Here is a 20,427-nt window from a genome sequence, read left to right as displayed (position 1 = left end):
AGAGTAACACTTTCTGGACAAATAGGGTTTATTCCAAGAATAAGGATGCCTCAATATTAGACTATTAATTCAAAATATTAACCTCTCAAAGGAAAATAAACATCTCAGTATATACAGAAACAGTACCCAAAATTCAACATTTATTTGTGATTTTAAAAAATACCTCTCAGCAAACAAAAAATTGAATAGTCACTCCAAAAATCAGCAGCCAACTATTCAATATTGTATTGAAGACCTTGGCTGATAAATAAGAAAAAAAGAAACTATCAGAATTGGAAAGGAACTGCCATTATATATAATATATCCAAAATAATCAACTAATAAAACAAAAATCAGGAAGATCATTATTCAAGTATCATTAGTTTAATGCAGTAATAATACAGAAAATGAAATATTAACCCATCAGATAGCAAGAAAGCTCACAAAATATGAAGGAATAGTCTTAATAAAAATGTATCAAATTCTGATGGAGAACAAACTTTCACTATAGGACATGAAGACTTTATGGAGAAAGAGGAAATGGGAGGGAGGATTCCTTACTGGGTTGTTGATCATATTATTATCAAACTGTTCTTTATATATCCTGGACAGAGTCTTTTGTCTGACAGAGAAGTGTTGTCCATGCTGTCTTGTCATTTTCCTAACAGTGTTCGGGACAGCAAAGGTTTTTGATTTTGATAAACTCCGATTTTTCAGTGGTTCGTGGTTTTTTAATAGTTCATGGTTTTCGTGGCCTACCTAAGAAACTGTGCCTATCCCACGATCGCTCAGATATCCTCCTTTGTTTTCTTGTAGAAGTTTTAGAGTTTTTGATTTTACACTGGCCCCGAGTGTGTGTGATTTTTTTAAGTATTTGATAATACAAATCCCAAATAAAATTTAGAGTTGCCCTTGCGAACCTGTCATACTGGAGATGAGTATCTCTACCGCCAATGGTGGATCCAGAAATTATAGATAGATAATTGCACAAGAAAGATTCTATCGCATGACACAACCTGAGCGAGGAACAGTATCCCTGAAGGCACTTCCTAAAAGCCTGGGCTTCCAGAACTGAAGGTCCTCCAACTTCCTTAGAAACAACTTCTTCAGGGGCGCCTGGGTGGCTCAGTGCCTCCGGCTCAGGTCATGATCTCAGGGTCCTGGGATCGAGCCCTGCATCGGGCTCTGCTCAGCAGGGAGCCTGCTTCTCCCCCTCACACACACCTGCCTCTCTGCCTACTTGTGATCTCTCTCTCTGTCAAATAAATAAAGAAAATCTTTAAAAAATAAATAAATAAAAGCAAAGAAACTGAGGCAGAGAAAGGATAAACCACCTACCCAGAATGCTCTAGTCAGAAACTGGCAGACTTGGGATAGAGATCCCAAGATCTCTGACTCCAACTCCCACATCCTTAGCCGCAAGACTACACTCACTCAGGACTGACGGAACCTTTTGAAACTCCCTCCCGTGGATGAGACAACTGCCTCAGGTGACCTGAGGCTGACAAGCTCACGGGTGGGCAGCAGTTGTGTGAAGCCAGTCACCTGGTCCCAAACCTTTACTGCTGGCCCCACCTCACTCCCTCATTTCCTTCTGTTCAACATTTGCCTCAAAAGGGACACCCTGAAGAATGGGCTTGAAAGACTACCGGGAGCAGGCTGGGGGGAGGCAGGGTTTGAAACTGAGGCAAGAATGGGAAGGAAGGGATGGCTATCTCCAGACAGAGAGCTTTCAGGAGCACAGGAAGCTAAAGGTGAGGAGGAAGGGCTGGAAAGAAAATGCCTGGGGACAAAGTGCAGGCAGGGAGTAGCTAAAGATGCCATAAAGAGAAGGAATGAGGGTGGAAATGCGATTTCTAAGGAGGTGGGCAAGGAGGGAGCTCAAAGGGCTAAGTGTGGGAAGGGGAGAAGCCCGGAGAGAGAGGGAAGGATGAGAGGAGACTGAAAACAGAGGTGTGGGACGAAGACTGGCCAACATGGCTCCATCCTCTGCATCAGGTAGAGACTCACTGAGAGCATAACAACGAGCAGCTGGAGAGCACAGAAAGAACCCCTACTAGCCCGAGATACAGCGCAGGGTTGAACGCTAAACAGTTTGCAGTAATTACAGATTGTTGCACAGGGAGCCTACAGCACTACCCAGTCTGGGCTGTGAACAGATCAAATCCCACAAATCAAAAGCCTACAAATCCAAGAATCTGTCAGTTTTGCAAGTAGGAAGATCCTTGGGGAAAGTTCTTGGCTGTGACCTTGCTAGTACAACCCTAAAATACCCTTTACAAGAGAGTCGTAGCCCCAGTTTTGTTCTTGAGAGTGAAATCCCATCTGCGGTTCCTGCTGGAACAGCACTGCCATCACGGGCTGTGCAGGGCCAGCCCACCCTTCACGCGTGGCACACACCCACAACACCTGTGGCGCTGATGGAGCCGTGAAAGCGGCCACAGCGCCAGGCCCAGAGGAAGGAAATAGAGCAGGAAAATGAACAACGGAGAGGGTTTCCCTTTTATTGCTAGAAGTTACTTCGTTCTGGCGGGTGGGCTGGCATCTGCGGAACTTAACAGAGAGATGGTCAAGGGGAGGCCTGGAAGACAACCTTGCTACTCAAGGAAGAATCAAAATTATGCCACGCAATCATTTCTGACCTATGACACGAAGTTATTTTTCCTTTCTTCCTTTGCCTCCTTCTCCTCTTTTGCACTTCTCTCTCTCAATTCCTTCCTCCCTAACCAGGGATACTGGTGTACACAGGAAACAGAGATGAGAGAGAGAGAGGAAAGGAACAGCTCCTATGAGAAGCCAACTGCTTTGCAGGGTGAGAAAACTCTAGTCACTGTTGCTACTTGACTTTGAATCCCCAGTGCCTAGACAGAAGGTCTAGGGATTAGTAGACATTCAAATGATAGCGCTTATTCTATCAACATACAGCCATATATTACTTACAGCCAATCTAGTTATTATTTTAATTACAACTGTAATCACTATTGCCGCTGCATGACCACGGAAGGAGGTTGGACGCAGACACTGTCCGAGAGCGCCAGCTGAAGAAGTCTTGATCTACTACAGGCAGGAGAAGCTAATGAGCTGGTCTGACCAAACAGGACACTGACAGGATGCTCACGGGCAAGAATGGGACTTCTATGGCCTTGGTATCAGAACCAAGGTCCTCTCCCTCTCTTGTAAAGCATGACAGTTTATAGAGCACTTCATGACGTCATTCAACTCTCCGTCTCTGCAGCAGAGTAGGTGGCCTGATCCCCATTTGCACAGAAGGAATTTTACTCAGAGAGGAACCGTGATTTGCTACCAGTCACACACCCGATGAGTGGCGAGATAGCCTTGGAGGTCAGGTCTTCCGACAGTGTGTTGATGTTCTCTCAAAGGCTGGCCCAAGACTGGCCAGGGCCACCTGAAGCCAGAGAGGGAGTTCAAGCCAGCCACAGGGGAGAGCAGGAGCCAAGTAAAAGGGATGAGGGGCCCAGTCTGAAATTACCTCAGGCCACCACCTGGGGTGACACTAATCAGAGATTCAGAAACATCAAAATTCAGAATGTTAAGGGCAGCAGCCATCACAGTAGCATTGTCTTTTAATGGTTGTTATTTTATTTTAAAGATTTTATTTATTTAACAAAGAGAGAGAGATCACAAGTAGGCGGGCGGGGGTGGGGGAGAGCCCGATGCTGGATCCATCCCAGGACCCTGGGATCATGACCTGAGCTGAAGGCAGAGACCCAACCCACTGAGCCACCCAGGGGCTCCCTGATTGTGATTTTAAATACAGGGCTCACTTGATCCTTATCCTAAACCTCTGATGTAGTATTAGCTCCATTTTACATGAGGAAGCACAGGGTCAGGGAGCTAAGCAACTGGCCTGTGCTGGTCTCCTGGGTAAGAAGAGGCAGAGACAGGACCCTCACCTCCAGCAGCCTGCAGGTCCACATCCACATACCTTCCGCCATGCCAACCAGCTTCCCTAAAGCGCTTCCTTCCATGTGATTCTGCGCATCCCATGACTCCCCTCCTTCCATACTTGTCCGTGGCATCCTCCATCGCTTCTTGGTTAACCTGCCTGCGGGGCTCTCAAGGGACAATGTGCACAGAGAACAGTACGGGATGGAGGTAGCAGAAGTAGCCAGAAAAGCCAGGGATGGGACCCGCTGGGGCCCTGGACATCTTCGCTAGGACAGCCCTGGCAGCAGCCCCTCTGAGCATGAGAACCCAGAAGGGCCAAACCTGAGAAGCTGAAGAACAGGACCATATACACCCAAGAGTACTGGCAGCCGAGACAGCCCTGGACCAGGAGACACGAGGCTCTGCCAGCAGCCAGCTGACCAGCCCGGGAAGATCATTCCAGCTTCAGAGAAAAGGAGACACGTGCCACCTGTCCCTTCTTACCTAAGCAGGGTGTGGCGGGGGTGGGAAGAAGAGGACCATATTCTTCTCAAAGCAACCCACAGATATAAGGCAACCACTACACTTGAGGCATTGCCCACTCTCGCCGACTTCTAGAACCACTATTCACACAAGAGTTTCTGAGAAGGCTCTTCTAGAACTGGATTCATTAATGATCTGATGAGATCACAGGCAGCCTGTGTGGAGCAGACTTAAACCATTTAATCATGAAGCCCTTGCAGCAGATGGCACGGATTCTGTGCTGGGGCCCCAGCTGGCCTGGCTTCTCCAGCACGACACGGATGGCCTGGCGACCACGCCACGGCTCAGAGTCACTGTACTTTGTGGCTGGGAAATTCCAAACTACAGAGCTTTCGTATTCAAAGCGTACACGTCCTTGCAATGATTCTCACTCTGAAAAGGGTTCAGCGACCTTAAAAAGAAAGGCGCCTCTGGGTGGCTCAGTGGATTAAGCCGCTGCCTTCGGCTCAGGTCATGATCTTGGGGTCCTGGGATCGAGCCCCGCATCGGGCTCTCTGCTCCGCAGGGAGCCTGCTTCCTCCTCTCTCTGCCTGCCTCTCTGCCTACTTGTGATCTCTCTCTGTCAAATAAGTAAATAAAATCTTTAAAAAAAAAAAAAGAAAAGAAAAGAAAGCCACCCGGAAACAGGCCCGGGGTTAGGAAAATGCTGCTTCTGACAAGCCCACAGTAAAAACAACCTGATAGAAATCATACCTACAAAGGCAGCTCTGCATCCACAGCGCAGCTATTATAAATAACACTGCAGTAAGCAGAGGGGTGCACATAGCCTTTTGCCTTTGTGTTTTAGCATCCTTCAGGTAAATACCCAGCTGTGTGATTACTGTTTTTAACTTTTTGAGGAACTTCCATGATGTTTTCCACAGTGGCTGCACCAGCTTGCATTCCCGCCGGCAGTACATGAGGGTTCCTCCAGGTGTCCACCAACTGATAAATGGATAAAGAGGTTGTGGTGTGTATCTACAGTAGAATATTACTCAGCCATCAAAAAGAATGAAATCTTGCCATTTGCAATGACATGGATAGAGGTAGAGAGTATAATGCTAAGCAAAATAAGTCTGCCAAAGACAAATACCGTATGATTTCACTCATGTGGAATTTAAAAAACAAATGGACAAAGGAAAAGAGACAAAGCAAGAAACAGACTCTTAACTATAGAGAACAAACTAATGGATACCAGAGGGGAGGTGGCTGGGGGATGGGTGAAATAGGTCATGGGGAATAAGGAGCGCACTTGTGATGAGCGCCAGGTGACGTATGAAGTGCTGAATCACTACATTTTACACCTGAAACTAATCTAACACTGTATGTTAACTACACTGGAATAAATGGGGGGGGGGGGGGAGGCATTTCTGCAACTGAGGGCAAAGGCAAGGCTGTAATGTGGACGGAAAATCATGCCATCCCAGCCCTGAAGACCAGTCTCCCTGGTTTCAACCGCCACAGGCATACTTTATTTGACCTATATGAAATTGCCTACCCACTCCCAACCAGGGTTTTCAAAAATGTTTAATGAGTTGCCAATTTATTTCACATTAAACAGAGGCTTCCACTGGCTCTTGAAAACTTCATTGAGAGTCCTGGGTCCACAGCCCTGCACAGCAACTCTGCCTGGCACCACTAGAGGGCGGGCCTCTCCTCCAGGCACAGGCTTGCCACAGACAACGGCGGGCACTCGAGCTTCTCCTGCTTTCTGGACTGGCTTCTGTGAGCAGCTGATTACATCCGATCTAAATTATGGCCTAATTTAGATGTGGACAAACATTGGTGCTGAATGACCACAGGCCAGGGATTGGGGGTCTGGCTATGGCCCGCGGGCTGCCCCAAACTTCAAGAGCGGAGAGTGGGAAGCGAAAGACTCGGGATGGAAACACAGTCTGCAACCACTTGGCAGCCTTTACCGGGGCCCCCTGTTCCACTCAGCTGATCAGAAGGCCTCCTCTCTGGAGACAGGAGCTTGCGTACCTTTGTTATCTTTCCATAACGCTGAAGACGGAAAACCAAATGATAAAACCACCTTAATCTTTTCTTCAGGGTTCTGAGGAGATGACCATAAATGGGTCTGATTCTTAAATCCCACACCAGGACTGATAAAAGATGCAGTGGGCATGAGTTCTCTAAGGACAGGGCCAGTCTGGGAGAAAATCATGGAGCTCTTCACCCTCCCGGAACCCCACATGGGACAGGACATCAGACATTTTCATCCTGGTGTGGCATTTCAGTTAGTGAGTTTTTTCCTTTAAGGGCATTTGCACCGCAAGGTGTGAGACTATTCCCAGGTAAAAATGCTTCCACCATCAGGAGAAAGACAAGGAGGGCCCCTGCAAAGGACCATGAGCACAGCTGTCCGTTCCTTATCACGGTAGCCCTGCTGCAAATTAATTTTTAATACCAAATGAATGAACCTGTCAACGAGCCTGGTGCTGAAAATTCCCATCGATAAACATTTCTTAGAGTGGAGGCATATTTCCATCCCCTGTAAAATGCAATTACCTGGCATCTTAATTAATCATACTTCATGCTAAGATTCAGGTTCTGACAGAATGGAACATAGGCTAGCAAGTCTGATGGAGGAAAAGTCCGGGATCCCAGGCCAGAGGGAGATCACAGTGAGGAGGGGAGGGTGAGGCATCGCAATCGTGAGACTAAGAACAGAGTAGTAAACCCTACCGTTCCCCCCCTCAGCTAGCTCTGCTTCCAACTCGGGCTGAAAGCCGTGGGTGGGTATCCATCCTCCCTCGCTTTCACCGAGATAATGGAGAATAAGCCTCTGGCCAGCTGTGACGACAAATAACGAATATCCTGGTGAGTTATTAAAGGACCAGCTCTGATCTCAATTTCAGTTGGGGGATGGGGTGGCAACTTAAAGCAGCCACTTCCGTAGCTCTCCTAAATGCAGTATCAAGTCCCACTTCATTTTAATCTTCCCCAGGAACACACGCAATACCTCGCCCCAGGAAGGATTAACGTACATTTTTCTAGAAGTGAAATGAATGGTCTAAGAATTTAGGCCTGGCATAAGATGGCACATGAAGCCAAACTCAAATCAAATCACATCCTAAAAGAAGAGCCCAAATTTTTGCATTTAAATCGCTATGCAACTTGTATATAGAGAATCATCATAATGGCAGCATCTCCATTTTTTGGTAAGTCAGCTGCCTTCTATGAAGATAACCTGATAGGAGACATTAAATCCCTTCCCCACCCGTGCCAGCATTCCTAAGAGAAGAGGGAACAAAAGGAATCAGAGTGCAGGTAATAGCTCTCACCCAAAGAACAAAGCAGTCAAAGACACATTTTAATATGAAATTGTGCCCTCCAGTTTCTGCATCCAAATGTCAGTTCTGCCCCCCAAAATCCAATGTGAATGGATTTATGCAAGGTGCAAAAGAGAAAAATTATTATTATTACAATAATCATTGACTAGACCAAGAACAACAGATGCAAACAGCACAGACTGGATCACTCTGCTATATAAAAGCATCCCATTTCTTTTCACACAGAAAATATCTTGCTTTAAAGATAGTCAAAACGCCTAAGGAGAGAGACACTGAACCCAGAACCTCGTACCACCTCAACTACGTGAAGTTTTTTCCTCTTGCCCAGGGCTTCACTCTGCAAGTCATTCACACTCTTCAGTGAGTTCTTCTGGCCTCCTAAAACGCTGTTTATTTTCTCTCCACCTGCCCAACTTGCTCCAGTAAATCCTTTGTGAGAGGTAACACGGAAGCCTAGTGCCTCCAGAAAAACTGTTAAGGAAAAAGGACCTTACCACTTCTGGCAGCAGCCTCGTTGAGAGGTCATGGATGGCTTTGACCACTATACATATGGATGACAGAAGGAATATCACCCCCAAGATGACACAGGCTCTGCAAAGAAACAAAACATTGAGAATCTTAACTGGGAGAAGTCCACTCCTCTTTTTTACACAATAATGCAACCCAAAGTACCGGTACCCAACCGTAATTCGCCACATGACCACCATGACCACCCCCCACCCCACCCCCACCCCCATCTCAGAAGTGATCCTGAATCATCTCTAGGATCCCAGGCCAGTTGATCAGCAAAACCAACCCCAAGGGAAAAGGGCTCACCATCCTACATGATCTCAGAGCATCCCATGAATGCTGGCATGGGAGGAATTTCAAGGACAGTAAATCCATCCCTTCGGCCTGGCGACACAATATGCCAGTTCACCTCCAGCTGGAGGGTTCAGAGCCTAATAGCCAAGAGTGAAGGCTCTGGCCTGAGACATCCCAAGCTCTATCATTTAATACGCTTGATCTTGGTCAAGCTACTGAACTTCTTTTAGCTTCACCTGTCAAATGGAAAAAATATTTCCACCTGAAGATGAAAATGAGCATCCAAATAATTAAATAAATAAATAAGTAACCCATTGATGTGGGCCTGAACAAAGGAAAAGTCCATTCTGAATGTCTCTTCCCGATACGACGTGATAGACACCACTGTATTTTCCCAAAGACTGGAAGGAAGAATGATTGGTGACAACAAAAGGTAGAGTGTTTATGCCAAGAGGAAGCAATTCTTTAAAAAGAAAGGAGAGGAGGAAAGGAAGAATGAGTTCAACCGAGATACCAGCACAGGAGGTGGCAGGAGGAGAACGAGGGGGTGTGGGGCAGGGGTTGGTAGGACATCTTGGGGAGCTCAGGATGTTGGAGCTTTCTCTGGCAAACCAGACGCCAACAATGGGCAGGAAAAGCAAAGATGAAAAATGAAAGTAAATATGAGGAAATGATGATAGTAATACAGGAGTCAAAGCACCAAATGAAAACCAAAATAGAGAAAAAATGAATGACTACCATTAGCTCTAGGTCATTCCTATCCCAACCTGATGTCCCCATCACTTGGCAGCCTCCTGAGCCCTTTTTTCTCTCACCTATCAAATCATTTTTCATTGTCCATCTTGGATTCCCTTCTCTGGGTAACAGAACAACCCAAAATTGCCCACATAACTTTGAAGTAACACCTACTTAATTAGAATCCTAATGGACAGACATGCTCCCCCAAACCTCAAAGTCAGAAATAAGCAGGTAAATAAGGCCGCTTGAGCCCAGTCATTAGGCTTCTAATGCATACTCTAATTGTAGGTTTTGGTCTTTCAAAAACAGACAGAAAGAAAGGATTATCACAGATTAGTGCATAACACAAAAATATAGAGATTGTAGGAAAAATAATGAATGGGCTGGGGATCTTGAGCAAAAAAGGACCCAGACCCATGCACAATGAGTGATCTGCCATGACTGCTGTACATCCCCAGAATGAGCCTGGGTTGGGGGACACACAGACTCACAGAGGAGATAAGATAATTCAGGCAGTAAGTACTCACTAAGTTAGTGGCAGGAGGGAAGAACACTGACATGAGGCACTAAGCCTGGGGCTGGTAATCCCAGTCCTGGCAGGGCTATAGGGCAAAAGGGGCTGCAGCCAGGAGGGGCATCATGAGGGAATGAGGTCCATCTACTGGAGGCCCTTCAGTGATGAGATAGTTGAGCAAAGCTGAAGAATCCTGGGGATCTGGGGATCGGGGGATTAGTGCTCCCAAGGCACTGGCCCCCAAGACCCAGCTGTGCCCATGGGGAAGCAAGCTATGGGCCACTGTGACCAGCACTTGAAATAACCATCCCGACTTGCACATTCTGGGAAGGGGGGTCCCATTTATAGAAAAAGAGCCTCAAGTCAGGATAGGCCTCCAATGTAAGTTGAGCTTTCCTCCATTGAAAAAATTCCTAAGCATTCGCCACAGACTAATTCCCTCTTTCAGATAAAGTCAACCACCAACTCAGTGCTTCTCAACCCAGGGGCAAACTGCACTCACCTGGGGAGTTTTCTGAACAGTTGCCCAGGGACCACACCAATTCAACCGTATCAGAATCTCGGAGCTGTGAACCCAAGCATTTGTGTCAAAGTTCCCAGGCAATTCCCAGAGGCACTGGGGTTGAGAGTCCTGCACCTAGACCCAGCTGGGGCCCTGCCCTGAGGGAGCTTCACGAGGCACAGGAAGCCCCAGCTCCCAGAACAGCAGGTAAGACGGGAGTGGTCACCACAGCTGGTGAAGAACGAAGCGGTCTAATGTCCCTACGAGATGTGCAGCGTATTCTCTCTCTGAGACACAGGTAGGACAGCCACCACTTGGGTGCTAGACCGTCTACAGACAATTTATACAACATCCTCTGGGAGCCTCCATCTCCATACATCCCTGGGGCCGGGGAAAGAAAGAAAGCCAACGGTGATGCTGCAGGAACCCATTTTTCCTGCAGATGACTGCAGAAACACCACAATAATGCACCAAGAACGGATCTGAATTTTGTGTACATTTCTTACGGAGACAAACATAAAAGATGCAATGGTCTCCTTACATACTATCTTGCTCATATATCTTGAAGGAAAATTACACTACAAATCCCTTAAGGTCAAGAACCCTATTTTTCCGTCTCGGTATCTACAGGAGCACAGAGCAGATGCCCCATATGCATCTGGAGAATAGATGTATTTGCTAACTGATTCAGTAATTACTAGATAATTTCTAAGTGTTCCCCCCATGGAGTTTAAGGGGGCATCAGCCACTTACCAATACAAGGGGAAGGACACTCCTACTACTTTAGCCAAAATGCCTATTGAATAGCCTACCTTATAAAACCACTCCAAAATGTAAAGAAAATCAAAAGAAATTGATGCCTTGGTTTACTAACATTGAATTTTACACAAGTATAATATATTTTCTTCAGCAACGTACCTGTGAATATGCTCGAAAATGTTGTAAAGCCCTGTTTTCAGCTACTTTTAAATGTGCTACAAATTCAAACATCATAGTCACCCTTCCTTCACCACTGCTGGGAGCTTGCATGTCAAAGCTGCTCCCCCAGCCTAAACTGGCTATTATTAGCAGAGGGTGATGCTATTTTTTAACATTTTATTAATAATATATTGTGTTTATACAGGAGCTTTGTCCTCAGGCACTCAGAGATCTGCACAGCCGTGCATAAATGCCCTGGAGGCCACTCACCAGATCACAGTTTCTGTTTGTCTGCTGTTTTTCAAGCTGGGAAGGAAAGAGGTGTGTTCCATAAACACAAATGGTCAAAATCAGGACGTCAAGGATTAGGAGGCTTGTCCAAGGTCACCGAGGAGTTTGAGGTCCACTTAGAAACACAACCGGATCTCTTGACTCCCTCCCAGCAGCCAGCCCCAGTCAACCACCTGGCCACTCGAAGACTCTTGGCACCCACGTCGCACCCTCACACGGCCACCACCCTGGGACCGTGGTGGCCTCCAGGATGCAGGCAAGATTTGGGTCAGAAGCCAACACTACAAATACCGCTTCTTTCTGTCACTGTGTGCTGCTTCCTAGTTTAGGAGGGAGCAGAAGGGGAAGCAATGGAGCATCGCTGCCCCATCAGCATGTCATGTGGACTTCACCAGGAGAGGCTGACCTGGCCAGGAAAGGGCAATGTGTCCATGGGCCTGACAGCACCAAGCAGCCAGGTCACTGGAATGAATGCAAATTCCTTCTCTCTCCTGCCCAAACCCCAGAGGAGAAAAACACTGAGTCAGAAAGAAGCAAATGCAATGCCTCCATCATCATAATCCCCCAAATGAACACCAACTGAAGCTGAATTGGAACTCCCACAGGACCACCAGTTGTCCAAGAGTGGTCCACAGAACAGCAGCATGAGCATCACCAGGGAACTTGTTAGAACAGCCCATTTTTGAGTCCACCCCAGATCTGCTGAATCAGAAACTCTGGGGATGGGGCCCAGGAATCTGTATTTTAATAAGCCCTTCCTGAGTTTCTGAAGCACAGTCAAGACAGAGCCTAGAATAGTCTTCCCCAAGACACATTTAATATCTGAAAGATGACTAGTAAAATCCTGAGAAATGACTAAAGCCACTGGCCATCTCTTTTTCTTCTGCTAAAGGCCACAGATTACTAATTGTGCACACCACTGCGATTCTATGAATAACCTTACAGTAAGCATTAATATTTTTTGCCAATGAAATTATAACGGCAAAACCTACTGACAGATACTCTCTCACAACCAAAATGATGTCAGCTTGAAAATTTGGTCCCTTGTCAATTATAGGTTTGGAGGTCTGTGATTCCCATTAATAAAGCCTGAGTCCTATACCAGTTCTAAATTATTTTCTATCAGATCCAAACAGCCAAACAGGAGAAGTTTTGTCTAGTCATCCCCTAATTTACAAAAGACCTAAAACACAGCAGCCCTGGTAATTAATCAGTTCAGTCCACAGCTTAAAGTGTCAATGTTTTATTTATCATCTTTCATCCTGGTGCCCAAAGCACTTGTAATCTGGGCCACTGTTCAAATGTGAAGTAATGAAAAATAAAAGACAGGTGATGAGCACAAACATAGTACTTAGGGGTGGGAGGTTGGGGCAACCTGAGGGTTTTGAAGGGTCAGGGGTGGGAGGTTGGGGGAACAGGTGGTGGGTAATAGGGAGGGCACGTTTTGCATGGAGCACTGGGCGTTGTGCAAAAAGAATGAATACTGTTACGCTGAAAAAATAAATAAAATGGGAAAAAAAAAAAACATAGTACTTAGGGATGCACAGTCTCTGGTGTTATTTTATTCTAGCTAGATTCTCTCTCCCTTCATGTGCTCTGCCATTTTAAATAAAGCCAAAAAGTCCATCTGAAGGCAGGAAAAAGGGAAGGAGAAAGTGAGGAATGGGCCATGTCTCATTCTCTATGATGCCTACACCAAACACTAATTCAAGACCACCATCTTCCCCCTTCCCTTTATTCTCCTAAGCTCTAGACCCCACCTCCTTTCACACCCACATTCCCATCTCTCTTCTCTACCTTCATCCTCATCCATCTGCTACACAGTGAACAGGCTGTGGTGTGAATGGTTCCTCAGACCAGAGGTCTCCAGGAAAGCGGTCCATACACTCTCCATGGTAAGATCGTCCATCTCCCCAATGTGTAACCCCCAACTCACATGTAACCATCTTCCTCAACAAATGGCCCTTTGTTTATATCTGTATGCATGTACAAGCTAAGACCCACCCAATTAAAATCTCACACAGGACTGTTTTTTTCCTGGCTTCAATGGTAAAGACAAAAGTCAACGTGAGGGATTTATAAGAGAATTAGATTCTACAATAATGCAGTACCATAGAATTTTCTGTGATGAGGGAGTGTTCTATTTCTCACTGTCCAGTATGGTAGCCACTACCCGCATGTGGCTACTGATTCTTCAAATGTAGCTAGAGCAACTGAAGAAAAGGAATTTTCATTTTAATTACTTTCAATGAATTATAATTTAAATGGGCACATGTAGATAGTTATGTATCGGACGGTGGAGCTCTCAAGGTTGTGCTGAAAATACGGATTCATCAGTGCATATGTACATAGGTATGTTGTCTCTATCTATCTGTACTCTCTCTCTATTTTCTCAATAAGAAGGAAAGAAAAATTAAGAAAGAGAGGAAGGGAAGATGGGTGAGAGGGAAGGAGGGAAGGAGGGAGGAAGGGAGGGAAACCCAAAAGCTACTCATCAGGATCAGGTAAATTTATGTGGGTTGGCAGCCTCTGCTGTTGCATAGGAGCACCATGCCTTTAGTATTCTCTGCTAACGAATGCACCACTTCCTTCCATCCAGTAAACCCCTCCCACTCCCTGGGTTCACATGCCAAGTCTCACTCTTGTTCTCATCTATTGTCAGCCAATCACAGCCACAGCTACTGCTCCACCAGGGGCAACTGCATTTTTTTTTTAGAAGGGGATTTGTACTTCAGTCATTCGCATTTTAAGATCTACATGCCAAGCCCTGAAGTTAAGGAAGACACAATCTATTTGCAGTCTCCGGAGAGCACAAATGTAGGATGGAAACTTGAAAATCATCACAGGAAGTTATTACTTATGAATGTGAAAATGGGCCAGAAACAAAATGAACATAGTAACATGGCAAGATACAACCTGGGGACAGAGTGGGAAGGAAAGAGGACTCTGCAGTGTGACATTTTTTTTTTTTTTTAGTAGTTTTAAAAAATATTCAGTGGAGAGAGAGAGTGCATGAGTGAGGAGAGGGGCAGAGGGAGAGGGAGAAGCAGAGTCCCCGCTCAGCAGGGAGCCTAGTGCAGGGGTCGATCCCAGGACCCTGAGATCATGACCTGAGCAGAAGGCAGACGCTTAACTGACTGAGCCACCCAGGCACCCCTGCAATGTGACATTTAAGCTAGGTCTAGAAGAATGGACAGGAATCATTAAGCAGAAAAAATGGAAGGCTAGGGAGGACACTCCATGCAGAGGGGAACTTGGTGAACAAAAGCATGAAGACCTAGCACTGTGGAGCCCTGCTTCAGTGAAAATGCAAAGTAGAGGTGCTACACATGGATACGTTCGTGCTATTAAAGACAGATCACATGTTAGTCCACAAAACAAGTGTCAATAGATCTAGTAAATCTGGAGTCATATCACGCATCTTTACTGACCAAAATGATATGAAACGGGAAGTTAATTACAAGAATACAAGTGGAAAAAACACAACCACATGGAGGCTAAACATGCTATTAAGCAACCAATGGGTCAAGAAAGAAATCAAAAAGGAAATTTTAAAAAACACCCAGATACAAATGGAATTAGAAACACAATGGTTCAAAATCTTTGGGACACAGCAAAAGCAGTTCTGAGAGGCAAGTACATGGCAATACAGAACTACCTCAAAATTTAAGAAAAATCTCAAATCACAAATAAACAATTGGACTTTATACCTAAAGGAACTAGAAAAGGCCATAGTTAGTATAAAGAAGGAAATAATAAAGATCAGAGTTGAAATAAATTAAATAAAATCCAAAAAATGAAACTAAGAGTTGATCATTTGAAGAGATAAACAAAATTGATAAATCTTTAGCCAGATACATCAAGAAAAAAAAAGACTTAAATAAAATCAGAAATGAAAGAGGAGAATTTATAACTTATACTACAGAGATACAAATAATTACAGACAATACTAAGAAAACTTATATGCCAACAATTTGGACAACCCAGAAGTAGATAAATTCATAGAAACACAAGATCTTGCAAATTTGAATCATGAAGAAAAAAGAAAACATGAACAGATTACTAATAACAACACTGAAATAGTAATAAAAAATTCTCAAAAATCAAAGTCCAGAACCAGATGGCTTCCTAAGTGAATTCCACCAAACATTTAAAGAAGAGTTAATACCTTGTGCACCTGAAGCTAATATAACACTGTATGGTAACAATACTGAAATTAAAAAACTCAAAAAATTTTTAAAAGGATGAGGAAAAGAGGCTTTGGAAAAGCGGGGCGGGGTGGGGGGGGGAACTAATAACTATTCTTCTCAAACCATTCCAAAAAATAGAAGAGGAAGGAATGCTTTCAAATTCACTCCATAAGATCAGCATTGCCCTGGTAACAAAACCAAAGACACTACCAAAAACAAAACAAAACAAAAAGTTATAGGCCAACGTCTCTGAGGAATATAAATGCAAAAATCCTCAACAACATATCAGCAAACTGAATTCAACAATGCATTAAAAGGATCATTCTTCATGATCAAGTGAGATTTATTCCAGGAATGCAAGAGCAGTTCAATATGCACAAATCAACAGTATGACAGACCACATTAACAAAGTTAGGGTAAAAATCATATCACCATCTCAGTAGATGCAGAAACAGCATTTGACAAGATTCAATATCCATTCATGATAAAAACACTCAATAAAGTGGATTTAGAGGGAACTCTAAACCCTTATCAATATGATAAAGGCCACATATGACAGACCTATAGCTAACATACTCAGTGGTGAAATGCTGAAAGTGCCTCCTCTAAGATCAGAAACAAGACAAGGATGTCTACTCTCACCACTTTTATTCAACATAGTACTGGAAGCCCTATCCATAGCAATCAGACAAGAAAAAGAAAAGGCATCCCAATTGGTAAGAAAGAGGAAACTGTCACTAACTGCACATGATACTATACAGAGCAATCCTAAAGACTCTAACAAAAAAAAAAAAAAAAAAAAAAAACCCAAACAAACAAAAATTAAAAAACCCTCTTAGAAATAATAAATGAATTCACTAAAGGTGCAGGATACAAAATTAGTACATAAATCTGTTGTTTCTATACACTCATAATGCAGTGGCAGAATGAGAAATTAAGAAAAACAATCCCATTTATAATTAAATAAAAAAGAATAAAATATCTAGGAATAAATTTGATCAAAGATGTGAAATGAAAGATACATATTTTGAGAATCATAAGACAATGATGAAAAAAACTGAAAACAACGTAAATAATGTAACAACAACATAAATAAACCATGCTCATGAACTGGAAGACTATTGTTAAAATAACCACACTACTCAAAGCAATCTACAGAGTTAATGCAATCCCTATCAAAATGCTAACAGCATTTTTCAAAGAGCTAGAAAAAATACTCCTATAAACTGTATGGAACCACACATACCTCAAACAGCCAAAATAATCTTTAGAAAGGAGAACTAAGTTAAAGGCATCAAGATCCCAGATTTCAAAATGAACTACAAAACTGTAACAATCACAAGAGTATGGTACTGGCACAAAACCAGATACAAAGATCAACGGATCAGAATATAGAACCTAAAAATAAACCCAACCTTGAATGGTCAAGTAATGTACAACAAAGAAGGCAAGAATATAAAATGGGGAAAAGAAAGTCTCTTCAGTAAACGGTTTTGGAAAACCTGGATGGCTACATGCAAAAGAATGAAACTGGACCATTTCTTACATCACACACAAAAACAAACTCAAAATGAATTAAAGACCTAAATGTAAGACCTGAAACCATAAAGCCACTTAAAAGAAAACACAAGCAGTAAATTGCTGAACATCAGCCTTTGCAATATTTCTCTGGATCTGCCTCCTCAAGCAGGGGAAACAAAAGCAAAAATAAATAATTGGTACTACATCCAACTCAAACCTTTTGCGCAGTGAAGGAAAACATCAACAAAAGGGTAACATGGGAGGAGGTATTTGCAAATGATATATCCAATAAGGGGTTAATATTCAAAATATACAAAGAACTTACACAACTCAACACTAAAACAAACAAACAAACAAAAAAAAACAAAACACACCATACTCCAATTAAAAATGGGCAGATGACCTGAACAGACATTTTCCAAAGAAGACATCCAGATGGCCAATAGACACATGAAAAGATGCTCAACATCACTCATCACCAGGGAAATGCAAATCAAAACCACAGTGAGAATATCACCTCATTCATACCTGTCAGAATGGCTAATCTCAAAGAGACAAGAAAAAACAAGCGTTGGTGAGGCTATGGAGAAAAGAGAGCCCTCCTACACTGTTGGTGGGAATGCACGCTGGTGCAGCCACTGTGGAAAATGGTATGGAGGTTCCTCAAAAAATTAAAAATAGAGATACCATAAGATCTAGTAATTCTACTTCTATTTACCCAGAGAAAATAAAAACACTAATTTAAAAGATATATGCACCCCTATGTTTACTGCAGAATTATTTACAATATCTAACATATGGAAGCAATTTAAAGACCCATCAACAGATGAATAAGTAAAATATACCACACACACACACACACACACACACGTGCATGCGCACAGTGGAATATTATTCAGCCATAAAAAAAAAAGGAATGAAATCTTGCAATTCACCTAACTTGGACAGACCTAGAGAGTATAATGCTAGGTGAAATGGGTCAGTCAGAGAAAGACAAACACCATATGCTTTCACATCCATGTGCATCTCAAAACAAAAAAAGCAGAAACAGACCATTAAATACAGAGAACTAGTAGTTGCCACGAGGGGAGGGAATGGATGAAATAGGCAAAGGAGATTAAGAGATACAAACTTCCCAATATAAAGTCAGTCAGCCACAGAGATGAAAATTACAGCACAGGGAATATAGTCAGTAATACTGTAATAACTGCGTGGTGACAGATGGTAACCACACTTATCATGGTGAGCATTTTGTAGTGTCTATAATCGTCAAATCACCGCATTGTATGCCTGAAACTAGTATTGTATGTCAACTGTACTTCAATTTTTAAAAAAATTTGTAATTAAAAAAAAGGGGGGGATATTCCCGGAGCATTTGGCCTAAGGAGAGCAGCAAGGCAAGTGCCACATGAAGAGTGTCCCTCTGTGTCCTGAACGTCCCCCCAAGATGGCAGGTGCAAAACCAAGTCTCTTAGATGGTGCACAGCCCGGAGTGTTGTATTTGATAGGTACATATTTCAACACACAGTAGGAAAAAACCCAATTATCACCCCAAGCCTTCAAAGATATTATTCCTTAGGGGAAAATTAAGATTACATTTAGGTAAAAATTCAGTAGATAACAGCATAGGTGATATGCAGATCGGGCAAAGGTCATCAAGGTGAAATACATTTCTGAGTGATGACAGGAAGTCACTGGAGGAGTTTAAGCAAGGAAGACGCACAGCGTCATCTGGGCTTCACAAAGACCCTCTGACTGTGGGCGGGTTTGACAGGTGAAGGGAAACAAACTAGAGGCAGCAGATCAGCTGGGAGACAACGCTGGTGGCCAAGAAAACAAAGTGATGACTCCCCACACAGGGACCAGGACAGCAGAGAGGGATCGATGGGCAAAGACAGGGGCCTACACTGATGCAACTCGGAAACCAACTGGACCGGGACAGTGGGGAAGGACACAAGGACAACCCTGATTTTGAGACTGGCCGAAAGAGAAGAGGTAGTACACGTTTCTGAGTAGGTAGTGTGAGGCTGGCGTGGGGGCTTGCAGGGGGTCTCCTGGGGACTCGCTAGGCTTAAGGAGGTATGCACAGACAGCCAGATACCCTGAGCCTAGCCAGAGAGCAGCTCCTGAGCCCGGCCTCCTGAAGCCATTCTCTTGGAGCCCCCACACCTCATACTGTTGTTCCTGGGGTGTGGAGAGGTGGAAGGAGAGACAGGAACAGAAAGCAGCTCCCTAATAGTTGCCAAACCCTACCCAGTATCCCTGCTTCCAACAGACGCTACAAGGGGACTGCGTGCTGAGTCTCACGACCCAGGCTCTTCCAACCCATCCACCAACACCAATCAACACCTATCACGGTCTAGTGCAAGGATTCAGCAGCAAACAAGAAAGTAAGTAATTCCTTGCTCTCATGGAGCTTACACAGCAGGAGTCAGACGATAAGAAGGTGAGCAAATAAGTCCGGGATGCAGAGAGCAGCATAAAGGAAGAGAATGACGAGTGTTATTTTATACACAGTGTCACGCTTCTCTCTGATGACAGGACATCTGACCAAAGACCTAGAAGAAAGGAGAGTGAGCTGTGCAGGTACGTGGGAAGAGCGCTGTGGCCCGATGGAACAGAGGACAGAGGCTCCCATGCAGGAGGGAACCGGGCTTATTCAGTGAAGAGCGATGAGGCCAGCATGGCTGGAACACAGCATCCATGCAGGGCCTCCAGGTCATCCCCAGGCCTGGGGCATTTTCTCTGAGTGGGACAGGAAACCAACAAAGGAATCATCAAATAAAAGACTTAAATAGGATGGTGATGGCCATGCTGTTGCTAACGAGCCAATGGAAGCAGGGAGACCAAAGGGAAGGTAACTCCACAATGAGCCTCAGAAGAGACGAGGCTAGCAGAGGGCAGAAGTGGAGGTGAGGAGGGGCTGGTTTCCACCAGTTCCTATGAGATCCAAGGCAGCTCTGCTGCTCTTTCACGATTTTCACCTGAGGGAAATAAGCAGTGGACTGGTGGCTCTTAGAAAGATCGTAAAAGGATTTTCAGGGTGAGCCTCTGTTTATCAAGAGAATAAGAATGTTCAGAATCGCTACTTAGGCAAACTGGTTATTCAAAGTGAGCCACGTAAGAATTTTCCCTGTCAGGTCAATTATCAATTTCAACTCTTTCTTAAATATTTACTCAATGTATAACTACTTGTCTATGCACAGAACATGGTAACGGCCTCTACACAAAACACAGGGAAAGAGAGGCTTGCTTTTCCCTTCA

At 44.2% G+C, this 20,427-nt stretch overlaps 1 protein-coding gene across 1 annotated transcript in view; it reads right to left on the bottom strand.

Annotated features, from left to right (window-relative positions):
- TMEM163 (transmembrane protein 163) overlaps positions 1 to 20,427 on the bottom strand; it is a 220,315-nt gene that overhangs the window by 32,639 nt on the left and 167,249 nt on the right. Inside the window, exon 5 of the mRNA XM_046018619.1 lies at positions 8,180 to 8,276. Coding sequence (XP_045874575.1) covers positions 8,180 to 8,276 — 97 coding nt within the window. The remainder of the gene's footprint in view (positions 1 to 8,179; positions 8,277 to 20,427) is intronic.

The sequence above is a fragment of the Meles meles genome, chromosome 9 (genome assembly GCF_922984935.1).
Source record: "Meles meles chromosome 9, mMelMel3.1 paternal haplotype, whole genome shotgun sequence".
NCBI lineage: Eukaryota > Metazoa > Chordata > Mammalia > Carnivora > Mustelidae > Meles > Meles meles.
This window is presented reverse-complemented; position numbering and strand designations above follow the sequence as displayed.